This window comes from Athene cunicularia (genome assembly GCF_003259725.1).
Source record: "Athene cunicularia isolate RWA chromosome 2 unlocalized genomic scaffold, athCun1 chr2_part1, whole genome shotgun sequence".
In the NCBI taxonomy this organism is placed as follows: Eukaryota; Metazoa; Chordata; class Aves; order Strigiformes; family Strigidae; genus Athene; species Athene cunicularia.
This window is the reverse complement of record NW_020799095.1, coordinates 53,206,651-53,226,600: the sequence shown is the minus strand read 5'-3', so window position 1 is coordinate 53,226,600 and position 19,950 is coordinate 53,206,651. Positions and strand designations below refer to the sequence as shown.

Genomic DNA, 19,950 nt, shown 5'->3' with positions numbered 1-19,950 from the left:
TGCATTTTCACTGCCTCTAAAAATATACTGTCCATGATATTTGTAGTGCATAATTGATACCAGTCTCTCAGCTATGCCATATTATTTTAGCACCATGTAACTTGAGATGGAAATCTTATGTATTGTTTATTTTGAAGTACAATCTTTAATAATTAGCTCCATGAAGACTGTTCTCTCTGTTGCTGATCTTGCCATTCAAAGAGGGCACAAAAGGTGTTGAAACGGCCTATCAGTTGACAGTCATAACATTTGACAGAGGAGTGCTTGCTAACATTGCTTACATTATTTTTTACAAATGATTTTACTCATTAGGGTTATTATATTCTTATATCTTGAGCTATTTGTTGTTTGACTCGGTAAAGGAAGCACTGACATACCGATTCCACCTTGTGAGCGCAAGCTACCAGTCATCAGTCTGATGTATCTATTGCAGTAACACATCAATTTGACTTACAGCACCCTTGCTAAAATATGCTGCAGAACAAAGTGATAGCTTTGCATTTATAAGGAAAATGGTCTGCAGGTCTTCACAGAATTCATAAATGCCAGTATCCTTAATACATCACTAAAATGCAGAAGCCTAACTTAGAATAGTTCATTAAATATTCAAAGTTCATAAATGTTTTTCACCATGTTTCTGCATCACATAAGGTGGCCACAGCAGACACAGATTTAGGAGTGCATTACCATACCTTTTCACTAAAGGGACAAAATACACTAGAAGTAAGTGTCCAAAGCCATAAGCCTATTCAGTCCCCTACCTGGAATTATCAAAGGTAGAGTTCATTTTCACAGACATGAATTGTATAAGATGTCCTTCCCTCTCCTATGTAGTAAATGAGAAAAATTACAACTGTATTACGTAATCATACTTCAGCCTCTGCATCTATCAGGAAGAAAGCAATTATGCAGTAATGGGATATATTCTTTCCTGATGTGGAATCCTGATCTCTGAATTCAAACTCACGCTTTTATTCACATTCATCAGGACATATTCTTATCTACAGGACATAAAACAAAGCTAATATATTTCATATGAAAGTAATGGAGATTCACCTGAAATGCAGTTCCTCTTAAGAGTTATTATAATATAGCCTCATTCAGAGAAAAGCTGTACCTTTGCACTAACTTCACACATATTAACTTCATGGCTAGAACGGCTGATTGCAAAAAGCATACAAATGTACAGATTTTCAGCACAGCCTGGCATCTGGCAGTCCAGTGTTATTTTATAAACTGTAGTGTTCTTTTTGTTCCATATCTTTAAATAATAGATGGCAAACATTACTATTTCTGCAATGAAAAATTGCTATTGTCAGCTACCAGCCTGATGGCAACACAACTGCTCAAATATGACATTCTTTTCTATTGCTTTACTTGCTTGCACCTAACTGATTAGCAAGCTGTTTTTTTTTGCTTTTGAAAAGAAAGGCATGAGTCACAGAAGGAAAATAATAGGTTATTGGGGGTAATTAGTACCAGTCTGGTTTTGCAACTGCTGCCATGACCTCTAGGAGTTTTTAGCAGGATTTTTTTAATACAAAATTACTGTAAGTTTTGATATTTGAAGAGATAAAAGAAATATCAGCATTATCTGTATTTCACTGAGAGCTTAAAAAAAAGGCAGCAGCTGTATCTGTACAGAAGGCCCAAAGAAAGACCAGCCTATTAAAGAAGTAGAAAATGCTAGCATCTACTACAGCAGTCCTTTTTCCTGTACTGCTACAAACACTTAATGATAAATAAATTACACTGATATGAGGCCACGTAAAGTGCAGGTTTCTTCAAACTTCCTTCAGAGACACTAAGCTGACAAACTATTTTCTTCTACAAAATCTGGGCTGACAAAACTGGGAGGAGTTACACCAGGCTAAATAAGGAAATTTGGTTCCCTTCCACAGTAATTCTTTGGGGAAAAACCAGAATTACTCTTCAGACACATACAGAACATTACTCAAAAACATTGCAGAAGATAATCTGGAAAGCAGGCAACTACAGTGAGCTTTTCTTGTGCAAGCACATTCTTGGGCATGACTTTACACAAGATAAAGCATAACCAACATATTAGCCTGTCTACTGGGATATAAATCCAAACACAAATACATACACATGCCTACATGGCACAGCTGAGGAAGAATGGGACTCCTTTTAATCAGTACTATTTTGGATCTAAAATCACAGATGTACTGGCCACTCAAAGGTTCAGCTCCAAGCAGCCCCGGTTCGTCTTTCATGTGAGAAAATCACATGCAAAAATACAGAATTAGAATTTTCTGATAATGTGGAAAAAAAAATGAGCCAAAGGTGTCCACTGTCTAATTGTGAGACATGTTACCACGGGAACCAATTATCCCACATGCCTCACCTTAGCCGCAAAACAAACCCAGTAATTTGTCTGAGATTTTCACAGTACATCTTCTACAGATGTTTTGCGATTAGCAGCTGGATGCAATCATCAATCAGCATCTAGATTAGAATTCCTGCAGCAGTCAATGAGGAAGATGAAAAAAACCTTATAAAACCGACCAAGAAAATGACTCAGTTTGGAGGGCTCTTACATACACACTCAGCCAGCAGAAGTTATTAGTTTCAAGCTGTAAGAATTGGGGGCATATAATTTCATTTTGGATTGCAGATGTTTCTTCCACAGTTTGTTTTCCCATTGATCTTAATGTCATCTGGCTTTCTTTTCTTTAATATTTTACTATGTTTCTTTGACAACTAGGCACTTCTATGATTAGCTTAGTTCAGTTTAGTTGGGCCAAATTATAACAGGCAAAACTCCCACTGACTTTAAAATTGAGCAACAGCTTTAAGATTATTTTTCCAGAAGATTAGATCAAATTTGGCTCTAGTCATGCACATTTTTTTTTCCTTAATTCCTTTTTCAAATCTTCAACATCTGCACAGAACATGGGTGGACCTCCTTCATCATTTTCAATGGGATTGAAGCCTATTGCTTCTGTTTATAGGATTTTTTATGTAGAGACGAGATGTGTAAGGATACAACTGAGTAAGTGTGAAGAATAAAACACATATAACACATATAGGCAACCACTTCTCTTTAGTGAAAGGAGTGTCTTTGATGGAAGATCACTTTCTAGGCTCATTTGCTATCACTGTCCCTAACAACATCGAAGAGACACTGATCAGCTCTACTCAGAGACATAAAGATGCTCTCTGCACTGTATCTTTCCCCATCCGAAACCATGCAGAATCCCACCCTCATTTTGATTTCCTGATACACTTGCCTGAATGATGGCCACAGGGTTATGTTCTTTAGTGGCATCTGCTGCTCAGTGCCCCAGACACACAATGTGCATCTTCTGCCTAAAAGAAAATACTTCTGGGAGCCAAGTAAATTAAGCATCAACTCTAACATTTCAATCAAAGAAAGGAGATGACCTGTGACTAAGTATCTATGCCACGATCAACTTCACTCTTTCAGTAGGGACCTCTTGATTATTTCTCTGTATTCGTACAGCCTAAGAATTTTTATTGCAGAAAAACTTAAACAAGCCCAAATCTATGATAAGGAGATCCACATACATCTAAGCAGAGGTGCTTGGTGGTATCTCAACAAAAAGCAGATGTGAATGTCAGAGAGCAATGCCATTAGCCCTGTCGCTACCACTGAAAATACTTTATTTCTAGATAAAATAATATAATAAAATCAGGAAAGGTGAGAGGATTATGCTACGGTATAGTTCAGTTTGGGTAGGTTGGGTTTTTTTAACTGATGTCTTTGAATGGAGTTACTGGATGCCCTTGTTAAAAAAAAAAAATAAAATATATATAGTATAACTTTTTGTCTATAAGGAATGCAACACAGGATTAACCAACAGCAAAAATTAAAGTTAATCCAACAAGACAGTATAATGTACTAAAGGTTTCTAATTCATCAAAGTTCTTTATATATGCCTCTTTTTTGGTACTAAAGCTTTATAGATCTGTACTACTTAACCTCTATAGGGTTTGTTCTTACAGCAGCAAATCAACCAGAAATGCATACATGGAGTCCAAAACATTTTTTAATGGATTTTTCAAATTAATCTTCTGGGACTTTTGTGTGAGCAGATACAGTCATTATAGGGAAGCACATGGTATTTCATTCATTTATGTTTAAAGACTGAATGTTTTATCAAACTTTGTTTAAAAGATTGTGATAAAAAAAAAAACATGAAAAATCATAGTAGCCCTTGAATTAATATTAAATGCAACTGAAAAACTAACAATAACAATTGGCATTTGTGGAGGACAGCTGCAAAACTTTTGGCTCAATATCTTAATCAACGAATTGAAGCAAACAAATAATTGTTGCTTAAGCATGCAAATAGTATAGTAAATGATGAAGGAGTAGATGTTGGTGTTGTTATACAGACTGATTTGGATCCCTGACAAATGGGGACTTATCTAAACCATATACATTTTAAGACTGGTAAATGCAAGATGATAGATCCAGAAACAAATAATATACACCACAAAAGTCACAATCTGAAAGGGACTTAAGATCATGTACAGCTTTTAGAGCACGTCCTCCTGGAAGTAGCTAGGAGTGCTAATGCAATACACATATATTTTGGCAGAAGAAAAATGCTGAATACCCAGTCGAATTAGAGGTAAAAATAGGGAGTCTGTACATAATACTATGCAAACTACTGCTGGGTGAAATGTTCAGTTCTAGACTGGAATCCATTCTCCAAAAGAAAAGCCACCAAAACTTGCAGGGGGTTCAAGTTATCTGCAATAAATGCATTATCATGACAGACTTTAATAGTTTGAACTTAATTTAAAAAAAAAAAAAAAAAGGGGGGATTGAGAGGTGACATAAAAGTGACTTGCTTGTATTTAATTGAGAAAAAAGGATTTCTGACAACAAAAGGAATTTTACTGTATCGGGGAAATATGTAAGAAAGTATAATTGCTGGGAACTGGAGTCAGGCAAACTGATGAAAATTAAGACACGTTTTCCTCTGAACAGTGAACCTTTTGGAACAATCTGCCTGTAGATGTAACAGATTAATACTCATTTGGTACCATTAAAATGAGGAGTTGATGCCTTCCCATAAGATACCCACTTTAAAACCCTTACAAGGTTTAAAATAGTGACTAATGAGCAAATTGCATGGCCTGTATTATTCAACAGTGCAGACTAGATGGCCATAGCCATCTCTCTGGCCTGAAAATTACTGAAATGCTAGTAAGTACACTCAGAAACATTTGGAAAATGGGGATGCAGAAGAGAGAGGAGATACCATTGCCTGGAAGCAGGCCAAAAAACTGAATGAGCCACTGAGAACCAGCATGATCACATTTTGGTCCCATATTTCCATACAGGTTAGGGCTGAGAGAGACACGGAGATTTGTTGAGAGACTGTTTGTTCTAGCTAAATTGTTTCCAGGATCTAGCTAAAAATATTTAGAAAACCCTTTCATTAGCTAAGAATAGGAAGTAATCTTCACAACTACAATAAGCAACATTTTTTCAGGTTCATGTAAGGCAGCTTTGGGCTCCTGCTTAAGGAATCAGTCATACCTGGCCTTTTGACTGTGGTCCCACTGTAAGCAGTCCAGGATTTATCACATAGAGCATGGTGAAAAAAATCTGACCATTAATAAGGAGCTTAGGTTTGTGGACAGTAGTAGATTTTATATACTTAACTGCTTTAGCTAAATATTAAGAATAGAATACAGAAATGTATATGTTACTATATATAATATATATAAAATGCAGAAATATATATATGTTAGTGCATATATATGTATATAAAAACATAACAGAAGTATTATATTATACCTTAAAAAGAAAAAGCTTTCTCTGCAGCTTCCAGTCTTCTGGCAAACTAAAAGTCTATTTGCCTTCGTTAACTCCCCACATTAGCTTTCACCCACACTTCAGACTCTGCTTGTTCACTTTCCATGTACCATAATTTCCTGTCATTTAAACCACTCAATCACATTTCCATCTTCAGGGCTCCCTCTGAATAGCCTAAAAGCATCAGCAAAACTGTGAACAGCTGATCACCTCCTCTCATGTCAGTGAACGTCTCCAGCTGTCTTTTGAAGGTTTTATCTTTCTGGTAAAGTATTACTGGTTGTCCTTCACATTCTGGTGTCCAAGCATGAACCATTGAAACCCACATGTCTAAATGACTTAGAATATTTTTAAATCCCACTTGGATCCCTCATCATATTTAAGTATTCAAATACCTTTGGACAATCTGACTCAGAGTATTTGTATCCTAATTTCTGTATGAATCCTCATAGAAAAATGTGAAAACTAATAGGGAAAACTTTCTCCTGACAGTGCTTGTGTAAAATTTTACCTGAAATTTTAGGGTCTATATGTCATCGTTATACATTTCCAGCAAGACCAAGATCAGCTGTAGAGGCTAAAACTCTTATATTGGTTTCCAGTACCAGCTGCCACAGATGAGAGCCTCTTCTATTTAAAATCAGTCAAAAGGCTGCTTTTGAAATTACACAAGTTTGTCAAGAATAAAGTTAAGAAATAAGTAAAGGAGCTGTCAGAAAATCTTACAGTATAGTTAAGTTACAGAAAATTGAAGTCTCTGAAATCTCTCATGACTGTTTGGCCAAACAGTGAAGCAATGCAGGTAATTGCTATTTATAATCCCATAACCAACCACAGCCATTTACTGTGAAGAGCTAAAAATCCACCATAAAACAAAGAGTTTAGAAATTAAGCAGATTTCCATAAATAAATACATTTTGATATAAGATACAAAGCCAAATTTTGCAACATCTCTGTAAGTGAAAAGTGCCGTGCAGAAATTACTGTATGAAGAAGTTTCTTTCATACAAAACTCAAAGTTTTAACCCACTATCTGATCCAGACTGACTAATTTTTACAGCTGGAGGCTAGATGTAAAAACAGGGTAAACTAATACTACCAGGTTTAAATATCTGAATTTTAAGTGACTATGGCTAGATATACCGTCTTTTCATTAATTTGTCAGAATGTTCTAAATAAAGAACTGTTTCAAGCCCATCCATCAGGGTTGCTCCAATGAGCTGGAAGAAATTAGCCTATAAAATTCTTATATAAAGCATGACATCAAATCACAATGTCCTCCAAAAGGTAAAATTTCTAAAGGTAGATGTAAATGTGCTGTTTCTTCAGTGCAATGAACTCTTACGATAACTTTGTAAAGAGATGGATAATGCTTGATAATACTCAATTCAGGAAATAATTGCAAAACAAATTCCTCCCTCTACTTTCTCCTAAGCTAGAACTTGAAATATATGTGATAAAAAGAAGTTTTATAAAACTGTATATTATGTAAAAATGTAACATATTTTTCTTTGGAAGAGACTGGAATTCTTCTTTTGGTACTGCATATGAAGAAAAATGAGCAAAGCCTCAGACTGATCGATTTGTTCAGACAAAACAATCCCCATAGATAGGCAGGAATAAAAGTGACACTGAACAGGAAGTGCTATTGGAAAGAATGAGAGCAAGGTGGATTCTTAACTCTAATTGAAAGTCAAGATAACTCAGACTTCAGTCACCTCCAAACCTTGGAAGAACATTGCACCAAAATATTTAAACTCGAAGAAATTTTCATGCAAGGCTTGGAAAAAGCTGCCTGCTTCTTCACCTGCATCAACAAAGGCAGAGTCTAATATTTTGACTCCTGTAGGTACCTTTGTCTACTGCAAGTAGTCCCATCAGTTGAGGACACTTATCAATATGAACAAGATACTAGTAAAGTACTGGTTTGTGATTATAATACAACTGTAATGAAGATCAAATGGAGCAAAATTACAGTAATTCCTTCAAAATATGTGAAACAACTTGTACCTAGATGAGTTGTAAAATTAGAATTACAGCCCCTTAACATACAGGTATTTCTTAAATAAATTTAGCAGTACCTACATTGCAAGGATTTTCTTTTTTCCTTTGTATATGCACATTTGAATGCATTTTCTGACAGCTGGATAAGAAGATATCCCCTAGATAGGGTATGAAAATTAAAGTGCTAAGAAGGAATAGTATCTAAATTGCTAATATGTTGTCAGATTATGAAACATTATCAACAGGTGGGACATCTCAGCATAGGTGTCAGACGTAAAATTAAAACAGGGAAGTGCTGCAACATAGAACTTCATTATCTATCGTGTTTATCGGTGATCAGCTAGTTAAAATCTTGCATAAGGTGACCGAAAAATCTTGCATCACATGAAGTGATACTAAATAGGAGACACAACCAAAGATCACACGACACAAGAACATAGCTGGGGCTAAACGATGCTGTAACAGATGTGGTGACAGCTAGCTTGTGGCTACCCTGCCAGCTCCTGAAACACCACTAGCAGAGTTTCAAATCCAGGAAGATTTTTCTGCTTCAGGCTGGCTCACACCACACCAGAGCGAATTCACTTGAGTCTCATTTTCTGAAGTGCTGAACACCTGCAGTTTCCTCTGATTTCAGTTGGTGTAGAGGGTACTCATCACTTCTTAAAACCAAGGCTTATGCACAAGCAGACATCCTTTGAAAAAGCAGATGCTCCACAAAGCCAAAAATGCCACCGATAACACAAGCCCTGTGAGTTCCCTTCAGAGCAGAATCTGAAGTGTGCAGCTTTAGAGAGAAATGTTTAAATACTCCCAGCAACTACAGAACAGGAATAGATATAAGAAAATAAAAATGCCACGGTCGCTACTGTCAGTCTTGCACTATTCTACTCATTAAAATAAAGTGTCTGGTGCTCACTCTCTCCATGCTATCTGGCAGGCAAAGAAACAAGCCACAGCAAGGTTCAATACAGCAAATCATTTTACATTTGGACAAGACAATTTCACACAAGAGGTGGCTTTCTGTGTCTGAGGAAGTGTTCCTATCGTCTTACTGAAAAAAAAGAAATCAGAGGAGGGAACTGCATTGCTACCAACAGAGAAAACAGCATGATTCTAAAAGTGCATTGCTTTAGCGGTTTCACAGAAAAGAAATTTAAGTAACATTTGCCTAAAATACACAGAAACATGGATTAAATATAAACACAACTGTCTGAGGTAAAAGCAATAGCAGATAGTGCTGATTAGCCCACTAGTTAGTTTTTATTGAAGTGCTCTATTTCATTCACTCTTGGAGTTAAGAGCTGGGTCTCTGTGCACAAGTGACCATACCACAGGGACTTAAGAGCTACAGCTGAGCCCTCTGCAACTGGCAAATATAGGAGGATTTCAGTTTATCTGGAACACAAACATTTTACATGCATTAGGGATATATTAGGGTGGTAGGTATTTGAGGCGATCCTTTTTTTAAAGGACAAACACCACTGTAAGGTGAGAACTACCAAAACCAAAACAAACTCTTACATGATAAATTCTGTCAGGTTGCACCATTTTTTAGAGTCCACTTTCTTCATCATGTCTTCAAAGGATTTTCCACAGGCAGGCAACTTTTCTAACATGAGAGATTCATTGCAGAGATTAGTCTGTTGACATGCACCTAGGTAAAATCAGAAAGCCCCTTAAATCTGAAACATTGAAACAGAAGAAGCATGAACACATCACTCACTCCTTCACATAATTCTGCTTGCCACTTACATCATTGTAAACCTAACATTCAACTTTCTAAACAACTTTAGAAAATAGATAAAATATACCTCTATGTAAATTTATTTTTAAAATAACAGTGTGTAATACTGTACATTACCATATATAGTAGCATCTTTTAGACCTAGCATAGAGGAACCTACCTAGTCAATTTTCTAATCTTACTTAGCTTCTACTCATACTAAGTTACTACTGCCCATTTGTATTTTTAGTTAAAAGTTAACTGGAGTTACTGATCATATACTTCAGTGTAGAAAGCATTTCCCAAGCTTACACAGATGCATCCTGTTCAACTAACTATATGACTGTAAATGTACTTCATCAGAAACATTTGAGTATCTTTCATCAGGCAAAGGCCTTGAATTCCCAGTCAAAATTAAGATGCTTCTTTAGTATGGTCACTAAAGGAATTATCTACCATTATCAGATGTTGATGTTACAGCATACAGCTACTCACAAGGAAAGAGTTAACCTTGACTTGATTAACCCTGTATCTTTTGCAACCTGTAACGGCAACTCCACAATATTTAGAGTCAAAGTAAAATGTTCCTCTCATCCAGCCCATGCCTGCACTGGAATACAAAGGTAGTAATTTGATATTTCTTATAAAATTAAAAATCTGAAACAATTCTGTTCAGACTAACTAAAGTATTTGATTTTGATAAGACTGAAACATTTAAGTAGTTAAATATGTCTTGCTTTACCTTTACAATTGCCACTATTTTGATTGTTCTTCTATATACAAAATACATACATTTTGTACACCATTAAAAATTACCTGTAAGTATATGTATGCCAATACATTTAATATAAATGTCTAAATTAAATTAGTCAGGAAAAAAAAAAAAAAAAAAAAAATCAGAAAAATCTGAGAAAAGGATTTACCTGAAAAAAACTGCAAACCTGTCAGGCAATCCTCCAAGAACTCTGGAGGAAGCACTTTTTTTTAAAAAAAATAAAGCCAAGAATAGACCACTTCATCCTTTTTTTAATCATAGAAAAAGGAAGTCTAAGTGGAATCAGATCTTGAACCTTTTTCTTCTGAACCTACATTTTCACTGAGACCCTAATTTATAGCAGGGAGAGGAGGTATTTCTTTTCCTTCTGTTAGTTATGTTGAGAGCAGGATCCCATCACTGCTGCAAATAGACAGCGGTTCTAGTTTTGTGTGGTGACAGCCAAACACACTGCCAGATGAAGTGAGGTCAAAGGCGTGCAAGCCTTTGCTTGATGAGAAGTGAGGCACAGCTCTCGCTCTAAACAGGGCACTTCTCCTTACTATTTGGTCCAAAAAAACTAAGTCAAGATGACTGATTTCAGGCTTCACATCATGACCCAGCCATCAGTCAGAAACTTGAACATCTCCATTCAAAATGGGGCATGTGATTGTAAAACAGGAATGCATGTTAAGCGTCTCACCCACCAAGGAGATGGCTCCTTTGGAGCCTAGGCAAGAGCACCTTGCAATTTAACTCCACAGCTGGGGAAGTCACTGACTCAGTGATGCCATGTGCCAAGCAGAGACACCCATCACATCAGACCAAAGAAATACTTTGCTTTCACATACTTTCCAAGAGCATCAGGCCCATAACTGGACAGCCTATGCTGCACCTGAGACCCTAAGCCATACAGACCACAAACCTCTCCAGGTGTATGGCTGTCTTACTGGGACCTGACCCCACGTCCTTCGTCATGTCTGATTGTCAAAGCTCTTCGAGCTGACACTACGGATTCATCCATGTCAGAATAAAATCGGAACCACAGTTAATCACCAGTGATAGAAACTGTGGAAGTTACAAAAAAGGGGCAGCACAGTTTTTTCCTTGGGAAGCTAACATGACAGCATGGACCCTTTAGGCATTCCCATCAATTCATCTGGCAGCTGCATCAGTTATAAACTATACTTTCCACAGCTAGATCTGCAGATGAACACTAAAGCTGGGCAGAATTCAAATCCAGATATGAAAACTGCATAGCTGGCAACTGAAATCCTGCATTGATGCTTTGACAAAAGTTAAGCAAAGCTGCCTTCCTTGGCAGGGTATTCTAAACAGCCAGCTATCACTTGATTTATAACCCTGTAAATCCAACAGAATACAAGTTTCTCCTCCATTACGTCATGTGCGCAGACAATATACTCCAGCCTCTTCCCAGCAGGATATTTAAATGGATTTTCCATGGCCTTGGTGTTTCTGGTTGGCTCTCTTCAGAACTTCAATCTTTTGCAATGTTATAGAAAAATATCTGATAGAGTAATTTGACAGGAACAACCTGATGACACAAGAGTTTCTGTCTAAATCTCTGGCCAAAGGAGTTCAAAGTTATGAATAATTATACAATTTTACCATCACTATTGAGACTAACCTTTACAAAACACTACAATACTCTCTGTTTATACAGCTGATGGGCAAGACCAGTTGAAAACAATGTATGATGGTTGACTAATAGAAATGAGATAGGATGAAAGCACTTCTCAAATGGTTGCCATTAAGAAAACAGCAACAGAATTTTGAATTTTAGAAGTAAAGCTCACCTGCAAATCCAAGCGTCATTAGACCATTAACTAGGGGGAGGAAAAAAAAAAAGAGATGAGTTAGATACCTCCATACTGTTACATAAAAGAATTAGTGCAGTTACAAGCAAACTTGAGCATACTTTAGGTTTCAATAGAATACAAAATGTTCATTTGAACAGTTTCAGTTTTATTAAAGACTGTGTCTGAATGAAAGTTAGAGAATATTATGTTTTTAAATTCCTTTTTATCTATTGTTTAAATGGCTGAGTTGTGCAGACTTGTTATGGGTCTGTTCACATCACTCTCCTGTAGCTTCCAACATTAAGGAATAGAGACAGGGAAATTTTTACTTTAAGCTTCTTGAGGGTGAATAAGTTAGAGATGATAACACATTCATTCAAAATGTAGGTGAACTGCACATTCTAAACTATAGAACAAAATAAAAATCCTTTTGTTATTAAAATCAAGAAAGCACAGAATCATAAATAAGTGCATACTCTGTTCATTTAGAAAAGTAATTGTTGTGTTGTGTTGTGTTTCATGGTCTCCACCTTTTGCACAGGTAAATCATACATTTTGAAAAACAATACGTCACGTGGACATTACACTAACCCAGGTATGTCAGAAGATCATCCAAATGGCATCACAGACTATGCCAACAGGAGTCATCTGATCAGCTATTTGCAGTACATCCAGATGGATTAAATTAACAGAAACCCACTGTGTTCACACAGCTCCAGCCATGCTTAGGATTTTGCAAATACAGCTAAGCAGGATGTGGCTTCAATTATTTTTGATGTCACACTGAAAAGAAAAAAAATACTGACAAATCTTAAGAGTGTTAACTTTGCGTCAGAAATGAAATGCGTAATTTCACACAGATGGGTGCCTCCTGCTCCTTGTTTATACCGTACACATCACTCCAGTAAAATGAATCAAGATACACACAGTATCAGTCATACTGATCTAGACTGTACTTTCACTAAGCTATGCCAAACTCTCAAGTCAGTTAACTGCAAATTGTTGCATACATACATCTCAGAGGAATTTAGATCCTTCTAAGTAACATATTTTTCTTCCAGACAAGCATTAATCTCTTAGTTACTAATGAGCCAGAATGTACTGAAACTTTGAAGAGCAGGAATCCATGTATCAGAAAACTGTTGCATCCAAAGTCACAGAGATGAAACTCCATTATACACTCTGATGGCTGCATCTCCTTTACAAATAGAGCATTTTTCTTTCCAGGCTATTAGCTGTTATACTAGTAAATACACTTGAGTTGCTGGGTAGGTTTTCTTTAATCCTAACTTGAAGAAGTGTCTTATCAACAGCAGAAAACTGAAGATTAAATTAAAAGCACACAGTTTATGAGGAAGCCAAACCCACACATTCTGAGGAACAGTCTAGACTCACATAGGTGTGCTAGATGCTCCCCTTGAGGACCACACAAATTCTTTTTCTATCAATTCCTATCACTGAGCTCTAGATCCTTCACAATTATTGCTTCAGTAATCCTCACAAGATCATAGGGTGGCAAATAAAACAGGACTTATAATGAAAGAGAACCACTAAGAGAAAACAATGTGTCTGTGTTTTACAGACAAGAGGCTGAGTGACTACCCCAGCATTGGACAGGGAAGCTGTGATAAGCCAAATACCAAATAAAGGCTCACAGGTTTGTGCTCACAGGGAAACATGCTTTTTGCATTTTCTGGTCTGCTCATAACAAATTAATACAGGATGTTTTGCACCTAGCTAATACAGGATGTTTTGCACCTAGCCTCAACCAAAAGAATTCAGATACCTTCAAAAGAAGGGTAAAACAACAATCCAGACCACCACATGCTATAATGCCCACCACTCTTTGTTTTCTTTGCTCCCAGATATTCAACTCATAAAAAACATTTAATCAGGAGACTACAGCTTGTTGGACGTGATAGTTTACACAAAAAGTATGACCCTTCCAGCAGGTCTTTTAAGAAGGGGCAAGTTCAGCTTATTTCTTGAAAGCTTAATGCCATCACATCTCCTTAGAAGATATACAGAGGAACCAAAGTGCGTCACAGTGTTGGAAGATGTTGTCATGATCCCAAAACAAACAGTTGCCATTTTACCAACATTTAAGGGAGGGAAAAGGAGGTTCAGTTTAACTGTACCAGTTGCCTGCACGTTAAATCATACTAATAATGGACCACAGCAACAGCCTTTAACTTTTATTTTCTCCATACACTGTAGCATCATGTATGATCGCCCCTAGCATTAATGGAATGAGATGCCAAGGAAACAACTAGCTTGGAGCCAGAGCAAGAGGTGAAGGAAAGCACCATCAGATGGAAGACGGTGAAAAATAGGTTTGAAGAGCCTTTGGAAAGCAAAAGAAAAGATAAGCCAAATAGGATAAAGTAACAGAAAATAAGAAAACCAAGAAAAAAACAAGCTTTTAATAGCTTACTTCAAAATCTTGTATATGAAAAAAAGAGGCTCTGATCGTAGACCTTTACTGTAACCTCTTTTTATCTACTCTCTAATCTCCTTTTGTAAACAGACATTCTTCTGACATTAAAAAAATAATTCAGAATGGGATTCACAGAAATATGTAAATTCAATATTGGGATGCATGAGAGGGTAACTGTCCTATAATTTTTCAAGTATATAAGTTTCTGGTTTTCTGTAAAATGGATAACCATTTCTCAATGTTTATTTTTCTGCCATACTGTTATTATTCACTGGTATTTTCTCCCAGAGGCTTCAAAGTAGAACTAAAAGTCTCTGTATTGCAGCTACTTCATAAATCTGAAGCAGCATATGAATTGTTGTGTTCTTCCTACTGCATGTTCCTCTGAACACTTTGTAAGAATAGTTTTGAAAACCTTGTAGAAGTATATAAGAAGGAAATCTTAGCATATTATTTTCCCTGGTCAGAACATTTCTTCAGGATGCTGCAATTACTGACAGGACAGTGAGATTTTTGAGCAGCTCCAAAACAGATATCAAACAATCAGAATACAGATACCAAATAATTCTTGTTTTACTTGACCCGCTATATGCAGTTTTTCACCAGCAATTACATCAGTGTAATCCTATGTATGTTCTTTGACATTTGTGATATCTCATTCAAAACCATATATTTTACAATCATAATTTTCATAAGAAAAAAGCGTATGTAATGTCCTCAAGTTAAACCTCACATCAGGATCCTACTTCTATATCTCTTTTTGAAGATAATCCTGCCAGTTACAGTCATCTGATCTTTAACTATATGTCAGGACATCAGATCTATATTGGAAGTTAGGCACTAAAAAAACACCTGCCTCTCTGAAGAATCTGAAGTTTCATTGATAGCATCACATAACCGTGCAAGAACTGCTCCAACACAGAGTTCATGAAAGCAATTAAAAACTCAGTTTGAAATGTCAACTGCTACTCTGCAGTCACGCACCCATGATTTGTCGGAAATACAGAAGAGAGAATTAATAGAGTTAATACTCTATTAACATATTTTTTTCACGTTGATTGGATCTCATTACCCACATTTCTTTTGTAATTCTGATTTTGTAAGTCAAGCACAGCACTGGCATGAGGGGCAGTGGTGAGACCAAGTTAGGATACAGCCATGGACCTGAGAGTGCAGAAACCGCTTCTGACAGTAAGAGAAACATGTCAAAGAACTTAGCATTTCTTCCCCACTGGCTGGTGGGAGAAAAGGGGCTGTTCATTAACTAGTATCAAAGACCACTGAGTTTTGACGACCTCAGTCTGCTGAGGACCTGACTGATACACGTACATGTACAAGACATGATAAAAGGTAGCGGAACCGAATTGGCTTAACACCCACAGTGCCACTACCTGCAACTCGTAGAGAAGAGGCTTAACATAGATAGCTTTCTATAGAGCTGTGGAAGCTTGAAGCAATGTATTTCTCAACAGCCACACATGACACTTGCACAAGTGTCATAGGAAGCTGGCTGGTCCTCGCTCTGCTGCAGCCTGTGCTGAAGGATCTAAGCCTTTATGCTTACTGCTCTTACAGGCCTACTTCGCACCCTCACAAACTGCAGCTCTGGGATATCTTTCAAATGATAGATTGCCTCTCTGAGCCCAGTTCTTATTCCAGCTAACCACACCAGGATGTTAAACCCTCAACAAGGTGACCCAGTATGTAGGTCCAGAGCACATACAGGAGAACAGCCAGTAAGCCAGGCCCACTTATAGTGTAGCTCAGGGCACGATGGGGGACCCCAGGCCCACACATGGGAGCGAGGGAGAACCCAGTGGGCTGTTCAGGGCACCGTTAATGCATTTAGTCTTGACAGCATGACAGCAAGCAGACAGCAAAGCGCAGCCTTCCACCCGGGCTCAATGAACATGATTCAAAAACTGGTCCTGCTAGATACCTCCACCTGCTACACAGTGAAATGCATGCATGTATTTATGGAGAAAATGAAGCACATCTCCTGAGGAGGCCCAACCTCAAAGAGAAAGCTAACACGAATGACCATATTGTTTCAAGTCTAGAGGCTGTTGCAAAAGTACAGAAAGGAAAACTAACACTATTGGTACAAAAACTGAAGCCCCACCTGCCCGTCTTTAAATAACCCTCACTGTATACAATATATATGGCTCAGAAGCGCATCTTTTGTTCTCAGCTACTAACTGTCCCTTTGACAACAGGAGCAGAATGGGGAGGGGGGGACAGGGACAGGACGCAAGAATGTCATCACATAGTGTGAAAGCAGCTGAGGAAATGAGGCAACTGAAGTTCACCAAGCCAGGCAGTGACAGGAACCCAACACAAAGGAAGGATGCCGAGAATAAACAGAAGCTTACAATAAATATAGTACTTGAAAGAAGTGTTAGACTTGCATTAGAAATTGACCCAGAAAAAACATGCCTCAGCACATGGAGCGGCAGGAGCAAGGTAAACCTTTTGGCAGGGTGGACTGATCTGTCTCTATGTCCAAGAAGCTCTCTACAGAGCTAGCGTAACACAGAAGTCAGCTTTGCATTATCCCCGGCTTTGATGCTGAATCCTTCTTAATACTTTTTTCTTGTGTCATCTATATGGAAGATGTATATTAGCCATAGAAATATAATACTCAAAACTGAAAGCACAGTTCAGTGATGTATTTTATCACAGTTTGAGGCATTATGTTATTGCTTTTGAATTGGTAAGGTAATTTTAGACTGTTAACAATTTTGGACATTAGAGTCTTCTTCCTGCAGAGCAAGAAAAGCATGAAAGGAAGCAATTTATGCTTTTTCATTTCATCAGTGCAAATCAACAGGCAGCATTACTGAGGGCATCAACTGTTCAGTCTCATGTTAGTTCAGAGTTCCCCAGCTTTCCAGTGATTGCAAAGAAATGTGACAATTATTCTGAACTCCTATTTCAATTACGAATTTTTCAGAGCAGGAATACATCCCTTTGTGAAGTTCTTAAATCACTGCTGGCAGCATATAAATAATATTTCACAGTTTCTGAACAGTCTATGTCTACTTCCAGAGGTGCTGGATGGGTTTTCTGCTACTTTGTTTGAAACCAGTAGGGTTTATTTATATAAATATATAACCAGCATGTTCTATTTAAATATTTATTATATGTTAACTATTTATTAAATATTTAGATTAACCATACCAGTTCAATGACATACTTAGAGAGGGGATTACTCAGCAATCTGACCAAACACTAAGGTCTGTATTGTAACGGAAGTTGCGCGACTCAACCTGAAATGTCACGTTTTCTTCACCTCTTTTCTGTCCTGTTGTTTTAGTTGAAGCGCTGTGTAACTGAAATATAAAATGCTATTTTTTACAGCCACTGACTTTCTGACAGTGGAGAAACTAAATACTCCAAGAGCAGAATCAACTGCTTGTAGTAAACTCTCTTCACACTCTTTTAGAAGAATGGTATAGACAAATGTGCTCAACAGAAATCCAACTCGAGGTCCTTCCAGAGATTAAAACTGAAGAATAAGAGAAGTACCTTTGTTTCTAGAGTAGAAAGTAAGTTGTGGCATCAGCAACTGCTTAAAGATGACACTCGGCAACAATGCAGGGACCATGATCTGATTTAAGGTGGCTCCTCAGGAGGAGCTACAGCTGGCAGAGACAAGCAGAACAGCTTTCCTAACAAACCCAGACCATCTCTGGCTGAATTCACTTGTGTGTGTTCTTCAGTATGTTAGGGAAAAGATTGTTACTCAGGATATATCTACAGGCCTTTCAAAGGCTTCATGCTCCTCACTGTCATCTAACTTCTGCCTGCGAGACCTGGTATTCTGGGTCTTGGGATACAATGGTTAGCACACAGATGTATAATCTCTAAACCAAACAGATCATAGCTCTTAATAATTTATGATTACTGATAAATATGCTCCTAGCAAGAGGAAGCGAACATCTTTTCTTCGTCCCCTAAACTTCTGCACTTCTTCAGGTTCATTATAGCCTATGTGCCACGACTGCAGTTTCCACTTTACATCAACTACGGAAATGATGACAGCACTAGTAAGACATTTCTCTAAGGTCACAAGCAGGAACCACCATCATGCTGAGTACAGTGTGACCCCAGTAGTGGTCCTGTGCCAAGACCTGTCTCACCACTACCTCCTTCTCTCTGAAAATGTTACCAAAGCAACTGAAGTACATGATGATCTCTCTGTGCCTAAAAGATAATTGTGAACTGACTTGTAAGTCATGGAAAGGTACATCAACAAATGAGGCAGCATAGTACAGATTTATTTCCCGCAAAAGGCCAGACAGCTTGCAATTACTGTGGAGAGACACATGTGAACTATGATAGCTGCTGAAGGTGGGCATCCACTTCTCGGATCTCAGTCTGACATTGTAGCACCTGATCACCTGGAAGCACATTATTTGATCTAATGGGTGCTCATTATTGTAACCCAGCTGCCTGTCATTAGTCAAAAAGTTAGGAAAAGACAAAAGAAAATGTGATGTGACATAAGCTTTCCCTGTAATAAGGAAACAAAGTCAGCATAATACTGACTTTACTCTATACCTATCCACCTGTGAATGATCATAAAAAAACAGTCCCTCAAGGCAAATAAGGACTCTAATCTGCTCCTGTGGATTAGCCTGAAAGAGAAGCCAAGCAACTTTTTTATTTTTCTTTAAATAACCTTGGGAAGGGGAAATGACCTGTAAAGGTTTCACAGACAAGGGTCACAGCACACTCCCTCCTGAGGAAGTGTTTAAAACCATGGGATACTTGAAGACATTAAAAGTTTCTTCTTCCCTTGACAGGCAGAACATTTAAATCAAGATACTGCCATCACAGAAGGCCTGGGAAAATGGTTTTTCCTTTTCTGACCAGACAACAAAAATCCCCACCCTGCACATCCACCAGACTCCTAATGCTGTTACGTACCACGTCAAGTCATTGCACAACATAAGTGCAGTGGAGTCATGCTTTCATGTTGGCCTGATCATTCAAACATGGCTTGTTTTTCTTCAGTAGCCCAGCTCACCTCCAGAGCTCTGGATACTGAACTGTATGATCACAGAATACTGTAAACGACATAAAGAACTCACGAGAGCAATAAAACACTGCCAAAATCTCAGAGCTTCACATGTCTACTTATACTGCTATGTATGTACCTGCTCACAGTAGGTGTGCATGGCTCTTTACAATTAGCATCCTTTTTCCAAGGAATAAACACTGAAAACAGATCCTTGCTAGACCTGTATGGCATCATGATCCCTGCACACCATCATTTTCCCTGGATGGATATCCACATAGGAAACTTTGCACAGCAGCAGACTGACATAGGACAATCCTGGAGTATATAATTACTCTCAGTGTATCTGAGGAGCAGAACTGAACCCCAGA

General features: G+C 37.7%; 1 protein-coding gene across 1 annotated transcript in view; it reads right to left on the bottom strand.

The window, feature by feature from the left end:
* The window catches only part of RAMP3 (receptor activity modifying protein 3), a 39,973-nt gene extending 20,023 nt beyond the window's left edge, over positions 1-19,950 (bottom strand). Inside the window, exons 1-3 of the mRNA XM_026843702.1 lie at positions 19,945-19,950; positions 12,117-12,146; positions 9,344-9,476 (exon numbers count right to left, since the gene is read on the bottom strand). Of these exons, the coding sequence (XP_026699503.1) occupies positions 9,344-9,476; positions 12,117-12,135 (152 nt within the window). The 5' untranslated portion in view covers positions 12,136-12,146; positions 19,945-19,950. The remainder of the gene's footprint in view (positions 1-9,343; positions 9,477-12,116; positions 12,147-19,944) is intronic.